This window comes from Phalangium opilio, unplaced genomic scaffold, assembly GCF_054372755.1.
Source record: "Phalangium opilio isolate 3A_F unplaced genomic scaffold, DU_Popi_V2 ptg000070l_1, whole genome shotgun sequence".
NCBI lineage: Eukaryota > Metazoa > Arthropoda > Arachnida > Opiliones > Phalangiidae > Phalangium > Phalangium opilio.
Window position 1 is genome coordinate 15,284,741 of NW_028324182.1, and position 23,358 is coordinate 15,308,098.

At 39.5% G+C, this 23,358-nt stretch overlaps 1 protein-coding gene across 2 annotated transcripts in view; it reads right to left on the reverse strand.

Annotated features, from left to right (window-relative positions):
- Nucleotides 1-23,358, reverse strand: part of LOC149661967 (putative polypeptide N-acetylgalactosaminyltransferase 9) — a 107,897-nt gene that overhangs the window by 14,522 nt on the left and 70,017 nt on the right. For both annotated transcript variants that reach the window (XM_089843537.1, XM_089843538.1), the window contains exons 5-9: nucleotides 22,754-22,956; nucleotides 22,252-22,598; nucleotides 10,327-10,493; nucleotides 10,036-10,200; nucleotides 3,633-3,846 (exon numbers count right to left, since the gene is read on the reverse strand). In XM_089843537.1, coding sequence (XP_089699663.1) covers nucleotides 3,633-3,846; nucleotides 10,036-10,200; nucleotides 10,327-10,493; nucleotides 22,252-22,598; nucleotides 22,754-22,903 — 1,043 coding nt within the window. In that variant the 5' untranslated portion in view covers nucleotides 22,904-22,956. The remainder of the gene's footprint in view (nucleotides 1-3,632; nucleotides 3,847-10,035; nucleotides 10,201-10,326; nucleotides 10,494-22,251; nucleotides 22,599-22,753; nucleotides 22,957-23,358) is intronic.

Below are 23,358 nucleotides of genomic sequence, written 5' to 3' on the forward strand. Positions count from 1 at the left end.
ACTTCATCTTTGGTTTATAGTTTGAGAGCTTGTTTCCTTTTTTTCTATTTTGGGCTCATATTTCTATCATTTCCCATCCTCCCCCTCCCCGCTAAAACCCAAAGATCCCGAAGAAAGGATGAAACAGAATTGAAATCGACTTATTGCAAGAACAAAACCCACCATGTTTTCATCATATGTTGAAAACTATTCTCAAATTTATCACGTAGGGGTTTGAAAAAAATCACAAAAAAGGAACGAATCAATGGGACAAAAATACAATGGTTGAAAAAGATCATTTCACTCTCTCTTTAAAACATTTCAACCCAAGGTTCGGCGAAATAATTTAGATTTTAGAATCCAAAATCAAAAGCAAATTCAGCTGGCCCTAATTCCGGTTCGCGCATCGTCGTCCGCACCCGAAAGTGCATGGGTTTTAAGCTTTCACGCAGCCCAGCAGCCAGAACTATAAATATTAAATTCGGCCAGCTCTAAACTATTTAAATTTGCCAGAAATAACGAGATTTTAAAACTTTAGCGGCTTTGAATTAATTTGAAATTCAAATGAATCGACGCGGAATTTTAGGGAGAGCTTCCAAAAATTTCCATCCGTTTTCCCAGAAATTCAGACGATTAGAGCTTAGCCCGTAATGTCCTGACGCGTTCAAAGTTCAAAACGAAATGATAATTTCGAATAATTTATATCAAGAGACATTCATAAAAGAGAGAAAGGGGCGGGGGAAGGTTAATTATTTTAAAAGTAGGCTTAAGTATTCATATATGTGTAGACGCACCCAAATACATCCATCCGTCATTCAATCAACTAAACCGAATACAGAACACGTAAGAAAATATATCTTTTACAGTTAAGGGTATCTCCCTTTCCTTACTTTCCCTTCATTCGTTATTACATCATGAACAAACAATAGCACGTGCGAGGGAAGGAAACTGTTTAGGAGCAGAGTTCCTCACGTGCCCAGTTAACCCTAATGTAAACCAATGTAAATTCTTTATAAAGGGTTGTAAAGCTCGACTTCACTAATTACAGGTAGTGAGACGAACTCTTTAGGAGCGAAACTAGAAACCGTAGAAGGACCCCTTTTCCCTTCTATATATCTAGTTAATGACCTATGAAGAACTAAGATTCCACGAAATATCTGGGGAAATAAATCCACGCAACGCCCGTCCATCAGATTCGACGGGTTACGGGGGCGAGAAAATGAAATAGATATTGGAAATGAAATAACCATGTTCCCTAAAATAGACCCTGTCCTCCGATTAGCCTTATTGTATCGTTCATCTCAATAACAGAGATTGAAAATATATATAATTTTGATATCTATGGTCAGACTTTTTCCCGCCTAAAACCCGAGCCGACTCTCTCCGAGATTCCCGCCATATTTCTTTATATCTATTTTTATCTTTTCCTCCCGCGCGTCTTCTCTCTTTCTCTCTCTTGCTCGAAAGAAGATCACGTCCCAGAAATAATGAACCTAATAAAATACGAGAGACGATTCTCGCGCAAAAAAAGATATATATCCTTGTAATTTGTCACCGATCACTCTAACTCCCAAGAACATACCAAGAAAAAAAATAAAATAAAATAATAAAAAATAAATTAAAATGGCGCCGACGTCTAGAAGCGCTTGAAAACAATTCATTCAGGGAATTGATTCAATATTTTCGTAAAACTAAATCTCAAAAAAAAAAAAAAAAATTAAAATCACGTGACAGTACTCTTACTCTTCAATCATTAAAGCGCGCGCAATTTTTCCAAAATCAAAAACCAAGGCCTAACGAATTTTTCAAATACACCCTAATACTCATTGTCGTTTGTCGTAGCAATTTCTAATAGTTACTAGTTAGGTGCATATTCAAAGCCTAAAGTATTAAATTCTTGGATATATCTATACAAGTTCCAGTTAGTATCTCAGTCGAGTTGCCCAAATTTCTTATTTTTTGGCGGGAAAGATTGTATAGGGGTTAGGAGGAGACATGGGCGCTCCTTAACTTTGTCAGAACCCTCATTACTCGCGCAACTTAAGGGGCACAGAAGGGGTTTTTTGGGACCAATCAAGGACCGGGTTCGGGGGAAGATGAAGGAAAAGTTTAAGTAGAGAAAGAAAGAGGGCCAAGGGAGAAAATTGGGAGTAGAATGGTCGAGGCGATGGATGCTGCCAAGTTACAATTTGACAAATTGGAAAGAAATAAAACCTGGGATCTTTTTTTATATTATTTTTGTCCTCGAGCGCAAGTTTTTCAAAAAGAGGAAAGTTTTCTTTTTTAATTTAGGATAATCTAGTTTAGGGTTAGCGAGAAAAGAGAGAAAGCGAAGCTGGAATGGGCGGAAAGACGACGACAAGCTTTTAGAAATCATTTTAGAAATTGTCTCCTTATGCCTTAAGAAATCAATCTTCGGGGATAATGGGAAACTAATTTGTTCAAATTGAACTGAATTTAATTGCAATTCCGATAAAAGGTGACATTCTATTCAGGGGGTAAAAAAAATCTGTTAAGTCGATACGTCATTGCAGTTTCTTCTATTACTTAATTACCCTGCAATATCAGTACTTGGCTAATAAAAAAAAGTCTGATAACACCACGCTTAAGTTAAGGCTAGGAGATAGGGGGAGTAAGAACGATTCTAATTTCTCTAAGAAGAACGTTTTAGGTCCCTACAGAAAAAAGAAAGAAAACCTTTTTCTATCATGAAAATATCTATCCGAGTAAGAGTCATGGTAGAAACTTGATAAATGAAGGGATGGGGCCCGATTTAAGGGGCAGGGCGGACCCTGGCGAGGTTAGGGGTTGGAAGACGACTTTCTAATAAAGGAAGCGGAACCAACCATGCCCTGCTTCTTCTAGTAAAAGCTAGAAGCGAAAGAAACGAAAAAAAAGAGTAGGCCTATATTCGCGGTCGGAAGTCATTCGTTTCAACGTTATTATTAATCCAGTCATTTTTCTTCCCAACTTTCGGGAACCCTCCAAAAATCTTCGCCTATATACTATAGGGAACTATGAAAACTATGAGGGAAATTTAGCTACGATTTTATAGAAGACGACTAGAGACTTCTACCATACTTCTAGTCTTTCACTCGAGTAATAACTCATTTGGTCACTATTCCTTCTCGTCCCTCTTTCGGCGCCCTCATGGGGGATGACTCGGACTACTAAAAGCTTCTTTCAAAAAATATGATGGACAACTATAGCGGGACATAGGCGAGCTTCACTCGAGTATACGTTGATAGCTACGCGACACATGGGGGACCAACTGAACTGGGGTCTGTCCTAGTTGGCCATAGTGCATGGCCCTAAGGGGAAAATGAGCCAATAGATCTCCAGGGAGATTTGAGATACGGCTTGCTCGCTCGGTTTAAGAAACAAGATGGCCGCGAACCTTCTACTATGACATAAATCCGTTTTTGCATAAACTTTTTTAGTACATGGGTTCGACCTTTGACCTTGCTACTGAGAACGCAATTCTAAGAAACTAAGGTTCATTAGACGATATAAGATGGCTTGTTGCTTTCAGCAATTATAGATAATACTAATAATTCACAGCGATAAGTCTCGAAACCTGGATTCTCTTCCCACGGTTTAAAGCACGAAGACAGACAGAGACCAAAGAGGAAGTTGGGATTTCTCCGACTTACCAGACGGGGTCCCAAGGATGCTTCCTGCGTTTCTTTTCCCTCTCGGGGATAGAGTGCCAATTGAACTGAAGATTCCAATCGAATCCACCGACATTAATCCCACCGGAATCCCGGTAATGATACTCCAAAGTAGCGTCGTCCAAAACGTCGATAACTGGACACACGACCGTCGTCGTATTACGAGCTATCCTGTCCAGCAGGGGCTCCAACCATCCTTGAAAATAAAACAACATATCTTTAGTTTAAAAACGTTTTTAAAATATCGTAATTAAAGATTTTAACGCCATAGATAAAATTAAAATTTAATGAGCGAGACCAATCAAGCTTAATTATTCTTTAATTAAGATTGAATATGCAGGCTCAGGGACTATTATTTATCACTAATTGCAATTAGGAAAGTCTGAGAGAAGAGCCAGTAGTAACTAATGAGTTTTTCAGCGGCAAAAAAAAAGAGGCGAGTCTGTCTAGGCCTACATCCTTTTCATTTCAGAGTGGATCTCTAAACCGACTTATTAGGCCTTAAGGTATTTAATACAATTAATATTTAGTCTTTTAATTAAGCTTTACATATTAATAAGAATGAATATACTAGAATATCATCTTTCTCGTCGTTTTTGTATCGGCACGGCGACGTGCACCCATTTTTTTCACTCCCATACACAGTTAATAAGATTCATGGTAGCGAAATTAACGTACGCAATCCCTAGGTTACCTCATTTATAACTCGTCAATTATTTTCAAGATAGTAAGACAACCACCAAGAATCCAGTAATCGCCGTCAACCCTCGTTAATTCGAGCAAGATTAAGGTAAGGAGAAGGTAAAGGGGAATGCGGATAGGTTCCAACAGGGTTCCAACTCTACTAAAACACCTTATACCGTATTCATCCCCCAGCAAGTTCTTTCATGTTCTCCTTCATTAAAGACGCGGAACGCTTCGTCAGTTTTTACAGGAAAGAGAATCTCCTTATCTATACTTCAAGCCTTCCCTCCACGTATTCAATTCAGCGAGGCGCGTACTAGGTATGTCCAAGACTAGCTATCAAGCGTGCCTTTCCTCCCCATTAACCGTGCGACGCGTTTTCTTTGAAAAACGATGAACGAAAAAAAAACACGATAGCGCCAGTTAAGAACAAATCGTTCCACCCACCCAATTCCCCATCTTGGTATTCGATTAAAGGAGGAACCAACTTCCGTCTAACGCTAGCGAATAATAATAGCTAAGAAGGGGGGAAGGAAAATGGCATTATAACCAGCTCCACTGTCAATGTTATCAACTGCCTTTTTCGTACAGCGTCTTCTTCCTCTCCATCGCCTCCAAGATTGTACATATGTCCTATAAACAAGAGTGAATCAACCAAGAGTATACAACTGTAACGGTGAATGTCTTTCCAAATATTCTGACGATGATCAGAATGAAACTTTCTAACGCCATAATGCAGTTTCGCTTCGGGAGCATTTTACTCCTAGTTAATTTACTCTTGGTTGCTTGGCGCTAATGATTTCGAATTCTGTATAGAGAGAGGACCGCAGGGGGAGCTAATGTATCGGCAACCGAAGTCCGTCCCTTGCCGTTCCCGAGGGTGAGAGAGAGGTAACGGTCCGCGAGAAGTTCCGTCTCGGGAATAAAGACTCGGGAAGAAAAGAAGGAAGCTAAGCTTAATGAAGTGTCGACCCAAAGAGAAAGATAGCTCTAGTAGCTATTTCACCATTTCTGAAAAGACTCCACAGACTCCAGGGGATTCGTCACTTTATACTAAAGCTTCGGAACCGAGAGAGACATCGATATTTTCAGCTTAAGAATGCACTGATGAACAGCGATTTAAATGCATGCATGGTGTATCGTTACAAACGTTTATAGTTACACGAGGTATGGATTGTTCCAAGTGTCCTTTTAAGAACGAAATGGACTAGGTAATACAGAACATTATCTCCAAGGTTAATGTCCCCTCGGTTGGGTCACGCCAAACATATCCTGAATGGATTTCTGTACAGCAATAAAGTTTTATTTCCAAATGGGTTTGGGCATGCATCCTAATTGCGCTGACTTTATAATGAAGTTAAAGGAAATCGGAAATACTATATCGATTATTAGTAAAAACATTTGGAACAGGTTCAAACTATCCTAGAATAAATACTAAAACCATTAACTGGGAAAGAAAAAAACCCCCAAAAAACACAAATGATAATGGTTCTAAAAAATAAAAAAGGCAGATCGATATGGGCAATGTAATTAAAGGAGACTTATTGACTGAATTAAGCTAATAACCAATCATAATTAAGTTAATTATAAAAAAAATCAAACCATAGACGCTCAGTTCTCGCAAGCATTAAGCGTTGAACCAAGGGTCAAATTAAGCCGGTCAGCATAGCCGATAAAGAGACGTATACGCGGTGGTCAGCGCATACTCTCCAGAGTCTCGTTTTCTATATAGAAAGAACAAAGACTCGCAGAACAACTGAGGAGGGGAAATTGGAGAACTAAACACCCGTTTTCTCTCAGCGAATTCCGCCATCTCTCCAAGGGATCGCAACGATTTCTAGACGATTCTTTCTATAGGGCTTATAAATCTCCCCAATACAAGTTAGCAGCCTGCCTTCTTCGAGAATATATCCAATTCTTCCAATAATATTTAACACCCAAGGAGTTATCCCCCTATTTTGACGTTCCATGAACCCGTGTCGAAATTGATGGATACGCGTAATCTTCTAGGTACTTGTGTAAATATGCTTATTCGATTCTAAGATATTTATAAAATAATACCATGGAGTTTTTCACCATCTAAATATTTTCATAACTCAGTATCTACCTAGTCGTCTTAGACAGAGACCGGATTCCGTTAAGGCATAGTAGAACACCTACGCATTTTTGGGGTATAGTACGATTTATGGGTCCTCGGATCTTGACATTATTGCGCAGTAAAACCAAACCTTTACGACTCTCGTGGGGGGTCACGGAGTGGATAAGGAAGGAGAAGTCAGAGCAGAGTGGAGAAAGGTTAGGTTATTTACAATTTAAAGCGCTAGGCAGCTATAGATAGCTCGCTTGCCCAGCATTCTCTACCTTCACCCCTATCTCCATCTATCGCGATGTTTAAATAATGAGATTGTGTTCCTATAAACTAATTACTTTCTAGGATAAAGTATCGTGCCCGAAGTTCTTGAGGAGCGTGTACGTGACGCGGAGGATAGTACGTTAGCCGCAGAAATCCGAGTCATGTATATATATATATAGTAAATCCGTGTTTCCAGAGAAAATATTTTTAACTCAAATTCACGGTACATAACAAAACTTCACAAAACTTAATTTTGTTATTAGAGTTTCCCAAACAATTTTCAACCAAGCTCGAAAATTGGGTTCAAAATCTAATTTGCAGAGAGAATCAATAGACAAGTAAAAGAAATTACGTAACAATACCACTAATATGATCTGTCGATAATGAAAATAATTCCAAAGCTATCTAAAGCTAATCCGACGTCTTTAAATGAACCAAAACTTCTTAATAAATAAAACTTTTAATCCCGGCTATCAACGGACCAGTATTTAAAAAACCCATCATGAAGTTCTGAATGAAAGGAGATTACCTTTTAGCGAGAGGTATTCTTTATTTAACAATTTAAACGATATACGTTCCCGGGTTTTAGAAAGGCAAAGTGAGAGTTAGGGGAGAGAGAGGATGTAACGGGGCTTGATTAGACGCTTAGCGCCTTTTGTCCTCGCCGCGCGTCTTCTTTTCTCGTCTAGTCTCATCTTAAAAGCGTTTTCCGCTCAACGGACCGTGTTGGAGCGCGAACGAGACCTACCACTCTATATCTCCGTTCTCTCTTTAACCCTTTTTATCAGACCAGAAGACATCCTACACCTTACCTTATACCCATCCACGAACATTCATAGACATAGCAAACAAAATAATACACCAACCTAAACCAACTACCCGGAATACATTACGAAATTAAGGGTTAACTCGTCAATCTACTAGGCCTAAATTTCTAATTACTATATTTGATTTATATCTATTTTGGGTCCACCTGGAGCTCCCAAATTATCTATCCCTAATATCTATGGCTCTATCCCTCCCACTCCATCCCTGGTCTCGTGCATGTAGCAATTAACTGCATCCTTCCCTCGGTTCCAAAGATTACCGCGCGGCTCAGAGTCTCGCCAAGCTCTTATTTCCAACCTGAACTGAAGAACCCCGGCCAAGCGCGACAAACACTTTTTCTCTTCATAATCCTTCGGTTGCCACGCAGCCAGTAATTAACGTGAGTAAGGAAAGAAGGAAGGAAGGGAGGAAGAAAATTCGCTGGCTAGACTGAGGAGAAGAAGATGTTTGTATCAAAGTGGTTTCTGTGACGATAAGCGTCAAACCAGAAACCAAAGAGGTGGCAAATTAGGAAAAGAAAAAAAAAGGCACGCTTCATGCCTCTTACCTTAAGTATTCTCACAATTAGCAAAGTTAATTATTACAATAGGTTAGGCCCCTCCAAGTTTGCCAAAAAATACTTGCTCAGTTTGATTAAGTCATGATTGAGAAGAAACTAGGCCTCCAAAATCGATTTATCTATGTGACATTTCCAGAGCCGTAAACTTAAAAATTACCTATTTTTTCTTTTAGTTTTAAATTCAATTCCCCCCCTGTTTGTTACCTCCCCTTAAACGAAAGGGGGTGACAAGGGAATTGATATTTCACGCAACGTAAGACAATCTAATTGGTCCAGCAAGTATGGTACAAGACATCAGTATATAAGGTAAAATTTAATCATGTAGCATCTTGAAGGATAATTTATCTCAATTTCCAAAACTCATCCCATATACTTATTATATTATAAAGATGCAACCACTAAGTTCAGGAAAAATTCGCCTTGAGCTTAAGCGCAAGATTCCATAAAGGTTTTATATTTTTAAAGCAAAGGCCCAGTATTACCCTTACAAGTAACTGGCCTACACCCTAGTCGTAAATAAAAATCAAACTTTTCGAAAATTGCGCGACTCTAATAGAAAAAGAGTTAAATTTTCCGGGCGCTAAGTTATAGCATGCAAAAGTCACCACATCTTCCAGCCTCTTCATTCTTTTCCAGTTTGGGGGATGATGGTACATAGTACATAGCTGCGAATATAAAACTGGTTGGCTCGCTCTGATACCCAAAAACGGTATTTTTCACCAGAGCCGATTTTTTGCTTATATACGGCTAACGCTCCAACGAATTTTTCTCCATCGACGCGCGAGAATTTTTCGCTGGAGTAGGAAAAGAAATTTCCAGCCACGATGAGAATGTCTATACATACGTAGAAAGAGGATATTCTGGCCTGACGCCAGAGACTGCTGATTTCGCGCCTGACTAGAACCCTCTGATAATAATCCCTCGTAAAAACCCCCGCTCCTCTTTAGAAACTCTCCTCTCTTCATATATGCTACCCATAGCAAAGGCCTAACGTTCCAATAGTATACGAAAATACATACGCCCGCACATTTTACAACCCTTTTCCTATAATCAAAAGTAACGTAACAACAAAAAGTACGTCACTAAATAAGATTTTTTTTTAAATTGAAATTAACATTCTTTACATTCGTAAGATGTTAAGATAGCTAGATAGGGTTTAAGAGTTGTTATATAACCTGAAACACCCAATCGAGAGAAAGAGTATATGGGGGTTCATATACCGCCAGTATATTGGGACTGAAAGTTAGCGAGCGGAAATTCGATTTTATCGAACGCCCCTGTCCCTATTGAGGACAAGAAAGCTTTTGATGGCCATTTCGCTAGTATACTCGTATATACGATCTACGATGAAAAAAAGGGAGCTTCTAGAGAAGGAAAAATCGAAGACCCCGCGAGAGCAATTAAAAAGAGGACCATGAAAGAGAAAAAAAAAGATATAGGCCTATAGCGAAGGATGTTCCATACCATCCTAGGCCTACTGTATATCCACTGGATCCCCGGCGGACATGAAAAAAACAAACACAACACGGTACACGATGTATTTGTGGATTGGGATTACTATGTGGTGATCGAGAGGGAAGGGAGTTTGGTTCGAAGAATCCCTAGTGGAAATTACTGTCGACGATTCAGAAATTGGCAGCAAGCAGAAATTAAAGAAGCGATCGAGGGAGGGGATTCAATTGCACGAGATGAAAAAAAAAAAGATAAAGATAAAAAAGGGAGCGCAAAGAAATGGAGCGAAACTAATCAAGATGTCTTTTCAAAGGTGTTCGTCCCTCAGCGTCATCAACACGATGACAAATTGAATTCAATCAATTGAATGAGTGAATGAATGGAGAAGCAAATAAAATTTTGTTTGGTATTTTCTCCCAATTCCAATTAAAGTTTCAAAAAGTTTAACCCCCCATGTTTCTCTATGGCATTTGTAAAGGAAGAAAGAAATATAAAGAAACGAAACTTACCTTCGGTACATTCGCAATGAGAGTCCAGGTAAGTTAAAACTTGACCTTGGGCAGCGGTAGCGCCTAATAATCGGGCTCTAATAAGTCCTTCTCGACGCTTGGCCCGTACAACTTTAACTTTCCCCAAGGTATCGACGTAATCGTCCAATTTGCGACCCAAGTGAGCTACGAGATAAAGAATAAGAGTACCTCGGTTTAAAGTAAACTACACCAGAATGCAACCACTAAGAGAAAGTCAATGAGGTTGAAAACTACCTCAAGAGAGAGGGAAAGAGAAAGAGATAAACTTACGCATATCAGAGAAATCGTCGACCAAAATGACTTCTCTGAGGAATTTAGGTGGTGAACGGTCCAGAACCGAATGCACCGTCCGTAACAGGACACTCCACGCTTCGTTATGAAAGCAGATAATGACGCTAGTGTCAGGCAAATTCTCAGAATATCGTTCATTTCGACACCTGTTCAAAAAAAAAATAAGATTATAAATAAATAATATTCTAATAATTAACTGTCTTAAATCGAGCCCCACCCCTAACTGCTATACCTAGAAGGTAAACTGGTTCCCTATACCTATTGACCCGCAACACCGTGTGCCTTTGCGGCTAGTATACACATAAGAGAAAAAAAGGAAGAATAGAAAAAGGGGGAACATATTTTTATCGCTCTATAATAAAACTATAAGATGGTCATAGTGTATGTAAACCCCTAGTGGGATCATATCGAGAGAAAATTTGCTGTTAGAGGCAACAGAGCGAAAAAAAATGGAACGACGCGTTTCGACTTTAAACCTAACGTTGTACGACCAACTTCGTCGTCCCAAGTCGATTCGGGAAAGCAATTTCAAACGCGAACGACGCGTTGGATAAAAGAATAAAGGTATTTCTTTTATATACACAAATATATACTCGAAAGACTTCATTTTTGCAGCACGGTTTTGAAAAGAAACGCCAAGACAAGGGGTTGGGTCCCACGTGACAACAAAACCGTGGGTAAGAAATAAAAAAAATCCGATATAAAGAAAACACACCGCAACGGAAGACACAGGCTAAGATAAAACCTACTTCCGCAACATAGGGATGGGTATTTCCTTATTTTAAAAATTCAAAACGAAATTGAATTTAATTTTCCTTCTCAAAACGGTTACAAAATTTTATTTTAAAGTATTAGGTAGTAGTTTAAAATAAACTATACAATATCTTTAAAGTGGTGGCTAGGTCATTTTCTATGATTCGATAGTAGCCTGATACTTGGGGGCAATTTCTTATCGAATTGAATTTAGTGACCAATGGCTGCGAAATTTCTCTTTCAGGTTTACTACTCTACAACTATACTTTCTTTTCCTCCCCCGCCTTTATGTGTGAGGGGGGCGCGGGGGAGGGGGTTTGGAAATGGCGAAATTACGTGCCCATTTATTTCGATAAGACGACGTTACTTATTTCGAGCTCGACGAAAAGCCAAAAACCATGAACCATCAATCGCGATTGCGATGAAAAAAGAGGGGGGGAAACAGTTTCCGGACTTTCTTCAATCCCCGCCGCTTCACTTCAAATTTGGGCCAAAAACTATATATCTAACTATACAGGGTGTTTTTGAAAAGTCCATCACAAATTAAGGAAAGATTTCGAGTCGAAAATGTAGCTTCTATGACATATTTTGCCCACCGGTTTAGAGTTATGATTAAAGAGTTTTACGAATGACCCCTTAGTTATATTAAAAAGCATTGCATAAATTAGTTTCTTGATTAAATTTAAGTGGTCATCCATTAAACACTCCAAACATAACTCGAACATGGTTGTCTCTTTGGGGCCAAGTCAAAATCTTCCCTCCCAAGGAACAACACAACACTTAATTTCTTAGAGAACTTAAAGAGATACACCCTGTACATGTATATACATATTGCTGTTGCAAGTTGCAAGTATCATATATGTATAACGAGTGCAGTATCTATCCGAGTCAGGACGGTGATAGAACGATTTTTCTTCTCGCTTGAAATTGGGGGGAAGATTGGGGGTGGGTATAGAGCAAGACGCTTATCTCATGGCCCTTTTCCTTTAATTCATCCGTTGCCTCTAACTACCATTAGTCACAGTACAGCCAGAATTGTCCCGCTCTTTATATATACCCAACGAAGACCGAGGGGCTATACACCACATACTCCAAAAAGTAAAGAGAATTTGAACTTGAAAACAATTAACGCTTATTTCGAGTTGGTTCCGCGCCTCTGATGGGTTAGTGTTTGTAGAAAGGTCAGTCAAGTGTTTGCGTCTTTCCAAAAATTCGGGTTCAAAATCAATTAAAGGAAGTGAACGACCCCTCGAGTATAAAAAAAAAGGTTATAAATCCATAAAAAGACGATACTTCTGTTTCTACTTTTATATGACGGGGGAGGGGGGGTGCTATAGTTCTTTTTTTGAACGGAATATAAATGGATCAAATGTTTGAAGGATAATATGGCAGGATGATCGGATAAAATATGAGAAATTACTTTGGTCAGATATAAAATTATATAAGTGGCTCAATTTTCCCACGTACTAACTCGAAATATGACTTGAAATGGTGTGACAGTTTACGTTAGGTTAGGTTACCATAAGCGTCATCTAGTTCATGCGTAGATTTTCAAAAAATATATTTTAAAATTCAATTAATATTTTTTTTAAAAAAAGGGTTAGGATCGAGGTGTAAATACTCGACTTTAAAGGATTGGTTTGGGAGTAATCGGTCAATCCCTTTTCCAGAATGGCATTTTAACTTCTATTTCTAGAAATTGGAAGCTCGAAAGCTTAGAAGGATCGCTTGGAGCTTGAGAAGAGGAAGATTTGAAAGAGAGAGAGAAAAACGCCGGAGTTGCGAATTTATCTTAATTTTATTTTCGGCGACTTTTACAAGATTTTCCCGTCTCGACCTTCTGCCGAGTGGAAGGGGGAGGTCTCCTTGCGTGATAAATGATGACGCCGTATTCGCGACACGTATTGCCAGCTCTAGCTCCCACTCTCTCTCTCAAATCCCGAGTCGCAGCTCTCGGACCTTGGACTGTAGATAATCCTTTTATTTAAGGCCGAGCGAGGAAAAGAGATCTCGAAGCTAGGCGAAACTTTCTTATTCAAGATTGCTTTCTACACCCGGACCCCGTCCGTCCTACTTTATCCCAAAAATTCGATCCATACCTCGCGAAACAAATTGGCTCAAATATTACCGGAGACACTTTGGGGGAAATTGCACCGAAGGGAGATGAGACGAGTTTTATTGCAGGATCTTAAAGATTTAATTATTGTATTTAGATACTTTAAAAAATGGACTAACTGTATTCAACCCTTAAAACTACCACAAATTTTACTAAAAAAATGTTTTTAAATATCCACGAAAATACCACGAATTTTTTTACTAAAATTTTCTAAATATCCTCAAATTCCCTGAATTTTACTAAAATTTTCAAAACAATCCAAACATCCTTCAAAAGCCATCAATTGTAAATATCCCTAACAATATTGACTTACAAAGTTAAATGTGAGAAGTAAAAAATAAAAATAAAAAATTCCCGATATAAAAAAAAAACTTTTGAAATCCACGATGAAAAATTTGAAATATTCAACTTTCTTATCGAAATAACAAAAAGAAATATTTTTGGAATATATTATGAATCGGCTATACAGGTTTGCGACAAAAACTTCTTAGTACTATCAGAGCGGCAGGTTCAGAAAGCCAGTTACCTTCAGTAAAAATACTGAAAAAGGCTTAAAGTTTCCAAGGAATAGTCTCTTTGGACGCGGGGTTTCTTTTTTTAGACAGTTCGAATCGACTCCTTCTATACGATAAGAATAAATAATGGGTAGGACCACCTTCGGCCTAAAGTATTCCGTTGCCGCCTGCACCCTCAAATGATTATTGCTTTCATAAGATAGTGCGCTAAGAATTTCTTCAATTTCATCCAAGAATATTGAATTATTAAACCCTCTACTAAAAAATAAATAAATAAATAAATAAAATAAAAAATCTCAGAAAAATTGATTACACCTCCTGTTGTACACGGGTGCATTGCGGGTTAATACTTCTACAAGGGCCATAGGAAATACACGGACAGCTTTACCCCTGTAAGTCCACTTCACGCTAGCTAGCATAAGCGCAAACCTTCAATATTCATGGACGTATTAAGCAAATTTTCGAAAGGAAATCGCGTACTATAGTCTGAAGCTGTGAAAAAACGGGGAAAAAATATCCAAGAGAAAGAAAATCCAAGGGGGTTTCAGCTGGCTGAACTCGGGGGGAATTCAAGAGCTTCCTACTTCCGGGAGAAAGCGTGACTCTTAAAAAGGACGCGTCCTATATATAGCATACCCAGGAATACATACAGCTCCTAGGAACCATAGTTGCCCAACATATCTCGCGTGTTAATTTCTATGCGAGCAGGACTTGATTCGTCTGGCTAGCTCTTCCCACAAAATTCGCCTATTGGATGAAAATGGCTACTCAATGGTTCCAATAAGCTGTATGCATCCCTGTATACCTACTTAGTAAACCTTGCTTGAACCTATTACCCTAGGTACGAGTAAGAAAAGAAAAACCGTGCAAATAACCTCCAGGGAAGAGACAGAAAAGGTAGAACACTGTCAATGGAAAATACTATAGGCACACACCAAAGACAAACAACTCCCCTTGGAGACCGCGGCATCCTTTACCATCTTCACCTTCAGTAAAGAACACGTAGATTAAGAAAGTGTCCAGGTCCCCAAGCTTAACTAGAAAAATTTAGCCCCTGCCTCCCCATGGGAACTCTATAACAGAAACGACACCTTTCTCCCATTTTCATCACTATTTCATGTCGCAAAACGAGTAGAATAGAAGCACATTTAGCCTAGTTTTAAATATATTTCTTAAGCCTTTGTTTTTGAATTTTCGAAATTGCGCGCGCTATAATAATCACTATTGTCACGTGATTAGATGAAGGATTCACGCGCGTGAAGATGAGCACGAGGAAAATTCATGGCTAGCTATAGTCAGATAGAGAAAGACGGCTAAAGGAGTAATGGCGGAAAACTATAAACATTTTAGAAAATAGGATTCCTTTACGCTATAGCTGTAAGCGAAGGCCATTCTTCCATTATAGAGAAATCAATGAGGTTTCCGAGTTAGAAGAAAAGAAAAAATAAAAAGAAAACACGTTAAGGAAGCTTTTAACGGTGGCATGACCTCCCAAAAAGTAAAGAAATAATCTTGTTGGGTTTAAAAAAGAAAAAATTCCATGACCTTCTTTTATAATTAAAAGGCTTAAGTACAAAAGAAGTTTAAAATTTACTTCTATACGGTCAAAGGGTATAACTCCTGAACTTCGAGAAAAGTGTCGTATGGCTTATAAAACGAAAAAAATATATGTTACACCTACTAAAACAAGAAATCTTTAAACAACAACAACTGATCCTTTGAAAGGCTCTCCGTGTTTGTTGACGCGATATTTGGTATAAATTTTCTCGTTGTTAAAAGCACCGTAAGCAACAGAAAAGGGGATTTACGCTTGTGGCATTTTACGCAAACACAAGTTTACACCTACGCCGCTTAAATTCCGAAAAGAAAGAACTTAGAAAAATCCACTGCTGAAAATTTTTGGCAAAAAGGAAGAGGAGAGAGAGAACAAGATATATCGCTGTGTCTGGAAAAGCAGATTGAGAAAGGGAGATATAGCTAGAACAAAATAGAGCGATGGTCAGGGATGGATAAAGTTTTAAAGGCCTAGCCCATCTTAGTGGGTTGTCAAACAATAGGAAGGAATCGGCGGAAGAAGATAGAAATTCCCGGAAGCATTAATCCCACTCTTCCTTCTATCAATAAATTATTATTAATCCTTTGGGTCCATAAATTCGGGTTCCCGTTAATCCCTATATATAGGGGCTAAAAGCTCCAACCCAAATACCATACACGGCTCCAAATCGAAGCCGCCTGGTTTGTTTGTTAGAGGGCCTCGCTATATAATAACCGCCATTAGAAACGTCCAAGTCGTAAACGTCGTCGACTAATTCTTAAACCTTTCATACGGAACCAAAGGGACGATGAAACAAATAATTCAGACTGAAAGATAAACACTGAATCGAGAATCAAGGATCCATTTTGAAAATCAACAATCGGAGTGGATGTTGAGCGACGAACGGAACGGTAGCCTTAACTATAACTCGAGTTCCAGAGAGAGAGAGAACTGAACCTCCACTTTTAATCTCTTTGGGTTTGGAAACCTAACTCCCCATTTCAAAGAGTCCCAACCAATCCTGCTGAGGTGGAAAAGGATTCCCCTCCTAAACTTAAGGAACAATTCGTGGAAAGCGAATTGATTGGAGACGTAAACGTCGGCGAACAGGCGTGTGTCGTGTCCCTCGGCCATCTCAAATTCTCTTCTTTCTGTGTCTCGATCCACAACTCGGGAGAGAAATAGTTTAAAAGATGGAGTAGGTTGAAGTTGGGGGTCTTGCAACCCAGCCTCGAAATAAAGCATAAACGACCGAGTTAAGCTCCATTTGTTCCCTATTAGCCGCTTGCTACTCGTTAAAATTTTCCCCAAATAGACCCCTTTTCCTTAATGCCCTCCAGGGGTCATTACCGTAGCACCCGCCACGCCATTTCTCCCCCCCCCCTCCCTTCTCCGCAAATCCTAACACGGCTAATTTAAACCCCACCACCACCCCTTCTTCTTCCTTCAAACCCCATTACTTGAAATTTCGATTGTAAAATGTTTGCTGGAATTGGACAAGGGGGGAGGATTGTTAACAAAGAAAATAGGACTAAGGAATAATATAAGGAGTTACCAACAAATGTTGAAACCGAAGATTGCCAACTATATACCTCCGACACATAATTTGTCACGCGCAAAGGGGTTTAGACTATACATAGTTTTCAGACTTCGTTTACCATTAGAGAGAGAGAGTATCGTGTCCTTAAGATATTTTCTATTACGGTACGTCAGGGACGTACTCATACACCGACGGTCATTTGAAAGTCAAAATTTTCCTACACCCCATTTTAATAAGGCCTAGTATGTTTCCAAAAGACCCAGCCCGGTTAGGGAGGGAAAATCATTTGGAAGACAATTCCACGCGGCGCACAAACCCATCACTTTCCCATGTATATAACTGGCGCGTGTCCCCTTAAATGCACGAGAAGCTTAAAGGTACTAATGTCCAATTTCGCGAGAAGTGGTTTCTCTCAACGTATAATATTTCCTATTTTACTTCTAGCGAAACCAAGTAGGTATTTGACATAAACACCAGATCGCAAGTTTGACGCAATTACATACCATACATAGAGAGGAATTTTCAATTTTTAAAAATTACCAAGTTGAATACCGCTCCCAACAGATTTCAGTTATTGATTTAAAAAGAGAGATTAAGTATAATAAGGTGCACGCAAAGAGGGGAGACGGGGTCGGGGCCCAGTTTGAGGAGGCGATTGACCGGAACGGTTAAATATCCGAAACTAACTACGCGTTCTCGTGGGGGCCCCATTATGCTCGAGGGACGTATTTGGGGCAATTATTTGAATTTTCTGTAATATCACATACTAAAAACTCCCGCCAATGGATGATTAGCCGCGCGTCGTTTATGTTTGGAGATGCTTATATCCGTTCCTATTTGGAATTCTCAAAACTCTACCAATGTCATACCCATTGCCGAGCTAAGCTTCGAGTGGTTTAGAAACGTGAAACCCATTTTCATTTATTTGAACTCTGTTTATTCCATGATTGGAACAGGATCCCAGTTCCTGGCTGTAACTAGAAACTGTCACTTTCAAATTTCAAAACCCTTTTAAATTTTTAATTATTAAAATATGGACTGGCAAAGTTTATATAAGTATTCGAAATTCTATGTAGATTGATTTTAATGAAGTTTCTTTGTAAGAGTCAAAATTTCTGCAAAACAGAACAGAATATAGGGGAGCGCAGTTAGTGAAAGAGATTGGATTTCAAAAAAACAAAATATTTTTCAAGAAAACGCGAGACATATTGGTGGCAAATAATCTCGAAAAGTGGTTTCGGAAATAACCAAACATCGCTCTCTTATATATATATATATATTTCCTTTTTCGTATCATCATTCGTAAGTCCTTGGGACTAACTCGAATTCAGAAAAGAAGAAAAAGCAAGCACAATATTTCATAGCGTGATATCCTATCGGATTTCGTCACGTACACGACATTAACTCGATCTCTTCACCCAAGAAAAGTATTTTCTAGTAAATCTTTGAAGACTACTTGTATCTAGGCTGAAAGATGCTGGGAGAAGTATGAATCCGAGGGATGGGACGCTTCTCAACATATTCGAGAGAGTGATAGTTTTTAGAATTTATCGTATTTGAAATTGATGTTACATCTTTATTTTTTAATGACGAAAAACTTCTAAACGGGATATTGGAAAGTTACCTACCCCTTTTTAAAAGAAGGTAGAATTGGTAGAAGAAAAATTGGTCGGCGAAGGTGAAAAGAAGGATAACGGAGATCAAATTTGGATGAAGAGGAGAGAAAAAAAACTTAAATTTTTCTATAAGAAATTTTTCAAAGATGAGTTTCAACTCAAAATCAAAAGCAACTTTCGGTTTCGCCTATTGAAGAAGAAACTTAGATTGAAAATGGTTGTACAGTGATGACGATGGGAGAAGAGAAAAGAAAATAAAGAATCCGTATCTTAAGCCCTCGAAGAAAAAAACAACCGTCCCAATCCTTATAAAAGCGTTCATTTCAAGAACTTCACTCCCCTTCCACGTGCTTCAACCGTGTTTTCGGTTTCCCTTCAAACACCATTTGCGTTTGTGGATACAGCCTGTCAACACCTAAAAATATCCGAATGTACTTGTAGAAACCACTTTAAAAAGAGAAAGATTTCAAATCCGAAAAATTGACTTGGCAAAAAGTGATATTTTTTAATTTAAAAAAGAAAAAAAAAAACAGACCCATAACTGTGGCGTCTTACGATAATGCTTTCACTGAGAGAAGATCGAAGGTAAGTTGGCAAAAGCAAAAAAAGAAGGGTAAAGCAGACATGGGCGGGCGTCGGTAAGGGTCATTTACCATGGGGAACTGTCAGAGGCACGCGCTAAAGAAACGATGGTAAGAAAAGTAGTCTATGCTATAAGAGGACCCAGAGAGTCCAGTCACTAGATATCGATCTATAGACAAGTTCTCTCCTATCTGATATATCCAAATGTTGGCAATTAAGTGAGCCGTGTTTCCGATAAAATCGTTTAGAAAACTACAGCTATCATTTATACCCCATTCAGGTCTTAGCCGGGCAGGTATAGAAATAAGAGAAATCATTCCTACATGTATACAGCTCATTAGAAGTCGATTGGGTATAGACCGAATCGGGTTGAAAATAGTGGCCAATTTAGTAAATAGCCACGAAAAGGAATGAGATTATTCTTGATACGATTTAAGAAAGTACCTATAACGTAGAACGGTAAAAGAAAAAAGGGTTGAACCCATATAGAAGAGAAGTACTACGATGTATTACATAGGCCTACGCTTTTCCTTTTCTGATTAGGAGTCAGTCGTATAAGAGACGCGCCCTGAAACCAACAACCTCGATACTCCGTGTCGATCTCTACCTAGGCTAGTGTATCGAAAAGTTGTTGGACTGAATAGTATATAGCGGAAGCTTGAAAAGATTTCAGACCTCCTTGTTGGAAGATAGGCTTAGTACGGGGTGTGGGGGGCAATCGAGGCTAGGCGTTCAGCATTCGAATCACGCACCAAAGCGAGTTGAGCGAGCTATACAGCAGCCTAATATTTCGAGAGGGGGCCAAGCCGGAAAGAACTTAGTATACCAGAGGATCTTCTCGTCTTAGGAAGTGCTACATAGATACGAGAAACATACACCATCAAGGAGCTATACTAAAGAGACGTGACTAAAATGGGGGAAAATGACCATGTAGATATAGTTTCGATATCTATGTTAAGGACCAACTTAAAGTGAGATAGAAAGAGAGAGGATTTTCCAAGTGGAACCTTACGTATACGCCTAACTCCGAGCTATAGTATAGATACGAAAGTCAAGTTGGCAATCGGCCACGCATCGTGGAGAATGTATAGTGTGTTAAGCGTATACTTCGGAAGCTTGGACCAAAGTGAAAGAAAATCTTAAATGGACTGTAGACCGTTTTCAAAGGAATCATTAGAGTTTCGGTAATGAGCCCTTTCTCCACCGTATACTCTTTTTACTCCCTCCTCTCTTTTTTATCTCCCTCCCTCTCTCTCTCTACTCCTCTCCCGTTTCAAGGTAGTTCCCCAGAAGACGGCGGGAAGATTTGAAAGAGTATCCCCTCCGAAAATCGCCTTCCATCTTAGGACCTAATTTAGTTTCTTCCGTGAACTTAATCAAGTGCCCAGCACCTTAAGTGCGGTACTTGTATTACCGCTCTTAAAAATTCAACCCCGTTTTTTTTCTCTCTCGAAAATTGGTTGGGTAAAGTGCATACTGCGCTGACAAGAGCGAAAGTTACGCGCGCGAACTTAAATTGAACATTTTCTAAAAAATTTTAACATATTTATGTACTCTAACCTTCGAAAGTTATATCATCGGAACACGCACTTACGTTTAAGTAACCGTGTACGATATGAACTGGAGGAATGAACATAAATATCGTTCATCAACCCGGAATGGAAAGCGATTACTCTGGATAATCAATGCTTGAAGGGGACAGAACGATTATATTTTTCAGACTAGACGCAATAGAGTACCAAAGGTATAACATCCGATCGTGTAATAACGTCATGCGCAGCAACCTTATCCCCGGCGTTCGGTTGAATTCGTTCTAAATTAGCGGACAAAGTCCAGCAGGGCTTCAAAGAGGACAAAAAAAAAACCCCCCGCTTATAATGATACTCTGTGGGATATTCGGGTAAGTAAGTGGGCACGTGATTCGGTAATCTAGCTTAGAGGAATTCGGTAGCGCATATCACGTGACACAAAATCCTATATATGGGATAAATGGTTTCGTAGACCTTAATAATACTGTACGGTTACGAAAGTCGTGAATATATATACACACCTAAGATTTTCCTAGAACCCAGCGTACCGAGATTGAACCCAGCGACACGAAAGGTTATTTCTAAAACCTTTCTCTACATCCTATAGCAATATATTAAATTTCACCAAGAATATTCAAAACAAATACAGTATATATAGATTAGAAACTAACACTGATCTTGACGCCTGAACTAAACCACAAAACCACTTCTAATGAACCTTACCCTAGAGTGTTACTGAGATTAATCATGTATGTTAGGCCAAATTAATAAATTGTCGAATTGCGACTGTGTAGACCATGAAGATTTGAATCTAATTAAGAACACTGTATTCTAATTAAATTTAAGTGGTCATTCGTAAAATCGCTCAAATCTTTAATTGAAAAGAGTGGCCCTTGTAGCAAAATGGAGATATAAGTGACATTTTCGACTCAAAATTGATTTTCCAAAAAAAAACATCCCAATTAATTTATGCCACACTTATCATAAACTACCTGTATATATAATCTACACACCATTCTTCCAAATATTCAAGGGAGGAAGGAGTGAACTCTCGGATGGTTATACGTTATACCATAGTATTTTCAGGGGGGATCAAAGCCAGATGCTGAGAAGCATACTTGCAATGGGGTTTCGCCTCCGCGTTTGAAGAGGATAAAAGTATTTTTTTTCTTCCTCTTCATCCTTTTTCCCCTTTATACTTCGTCTGTAGCCCCTTGCACTTTGGCGATTATCTTTTCTCTTCGGGATGAAGGCACGGGGAGAAGGGGAAATGGTGGAGGGGGGGAGATCCCGGAAAAACGATTCAATGGCACGCCATGACGAGATCGACGCGCACCCAAAAAGGTCGAGACCCTTTCCTTCTCTAGTAAAACGGATTAAAGAAAAGCCTTTGCCCCAATCTCCTTCTACGGCGCCTATTTACCCCCTAACCCCCTCATCTTCAAGCTAGAAACGCATTCTCAACAAGTAGAGCGTTACGGCGTTAAAGCTAATTAAGTCGAGTTCACGCTTTCGTCATTCCTCAAAGAAAAGAGCGTCGGGTTTAGCGACATACCCAGTGACAACATTTTCATATTTTTAACCACATTTTACAACTCCCAGGATTTTCCATCATGTTTACTATAAGTTAACGTCACAACCATGGAATTCGAAATACTTCACGTGGCCATTCGAGGCCTAGTTATTTGTTTCTAGAGATAATAAAAGGATGAGACTTACTCTTTGTCCCTGACGTCGGGCAACGTCCTATGCAAGGAGATAGAGTCACTGATGTATTGGTTGAAGGCGTTTTTATCCCAGCCGGCTTTGACCATTTTCTGTTGTTCGGCCGTCAGGTTCGTCAACTTGACGGGTTTACCCATCTCGCCGGGTCCATCGTGTTTCCTGGGTGGCAAGAGAACGCCTTCCCCAGCCGGTTGTCCCGGAAGCGGTTGGTTGTTGAGGCTATTGTCGCGATCCCTCAACGCCTCCGCGCCTCCCAAAGGCTGATGGACGGCATCGATACGCAAGTTGTTGATGGAATTGGAATCGTCCGCTTCACGGACACCGCGTTCTCGACCGGATAACTGTAAATAAAGAAGAAATAAACGTAATTAAGTTCAACGTGGTCAATGAACTGAAAGAAGGGTCAGTCAGTCCATCCATTCCTGGTGCTGTAGTAGTGTATGTCCAGAGCCAGCCCAAAAAAGGCGGTCAGGTCAATCGTGATCATCGGGCTTACTTTAGCTTCGTCGACTTCTTTCGGCGGCGCGGGGCCGGCTGCCCCCGATTTGTCCCCAAAGGCTATAATGAGGGTAATAGCGAACCACGTGACCGGAAGCAAAATCAAAGCTTTTAGAAGGAAACTTCTCCGTCTTGGTAACAAGATCATTTTATCCTCTACCTCGCTGACGTCAACCGCAACGATTGAATTAAGGATTATTTCTAAAAATACATAAAATAGAAAACATCGTGAGTTACGAATTATGGGACCTTAACTACGCAGAGATAAACGCCTTAAGAGCAAAATTTGGTTGAGCTTAAAGGGTGCATTTTCATCTTTGACCCCGGGGGTGGGGCGCACTGCCTGCCAGGTTCTGAATTATAAACCTTATTTGTCTTCCACTACCACTATAACTATATTGAGAGAGCTATACAGTTACAGCATTTGGCGGGAGAAACCACAGCGCGGGTTAGGGCGTAACCATAAGGCGATCAAATTATATCCTAGCTCGGACTAGAAACCACTTTACACAAAACAGTGGCCCTATTGAATTAATAATAATGAACACGCGGTTCCCAAAATTCAATACCATCAAAATCGAATACAATAAACCCTGCTATAAC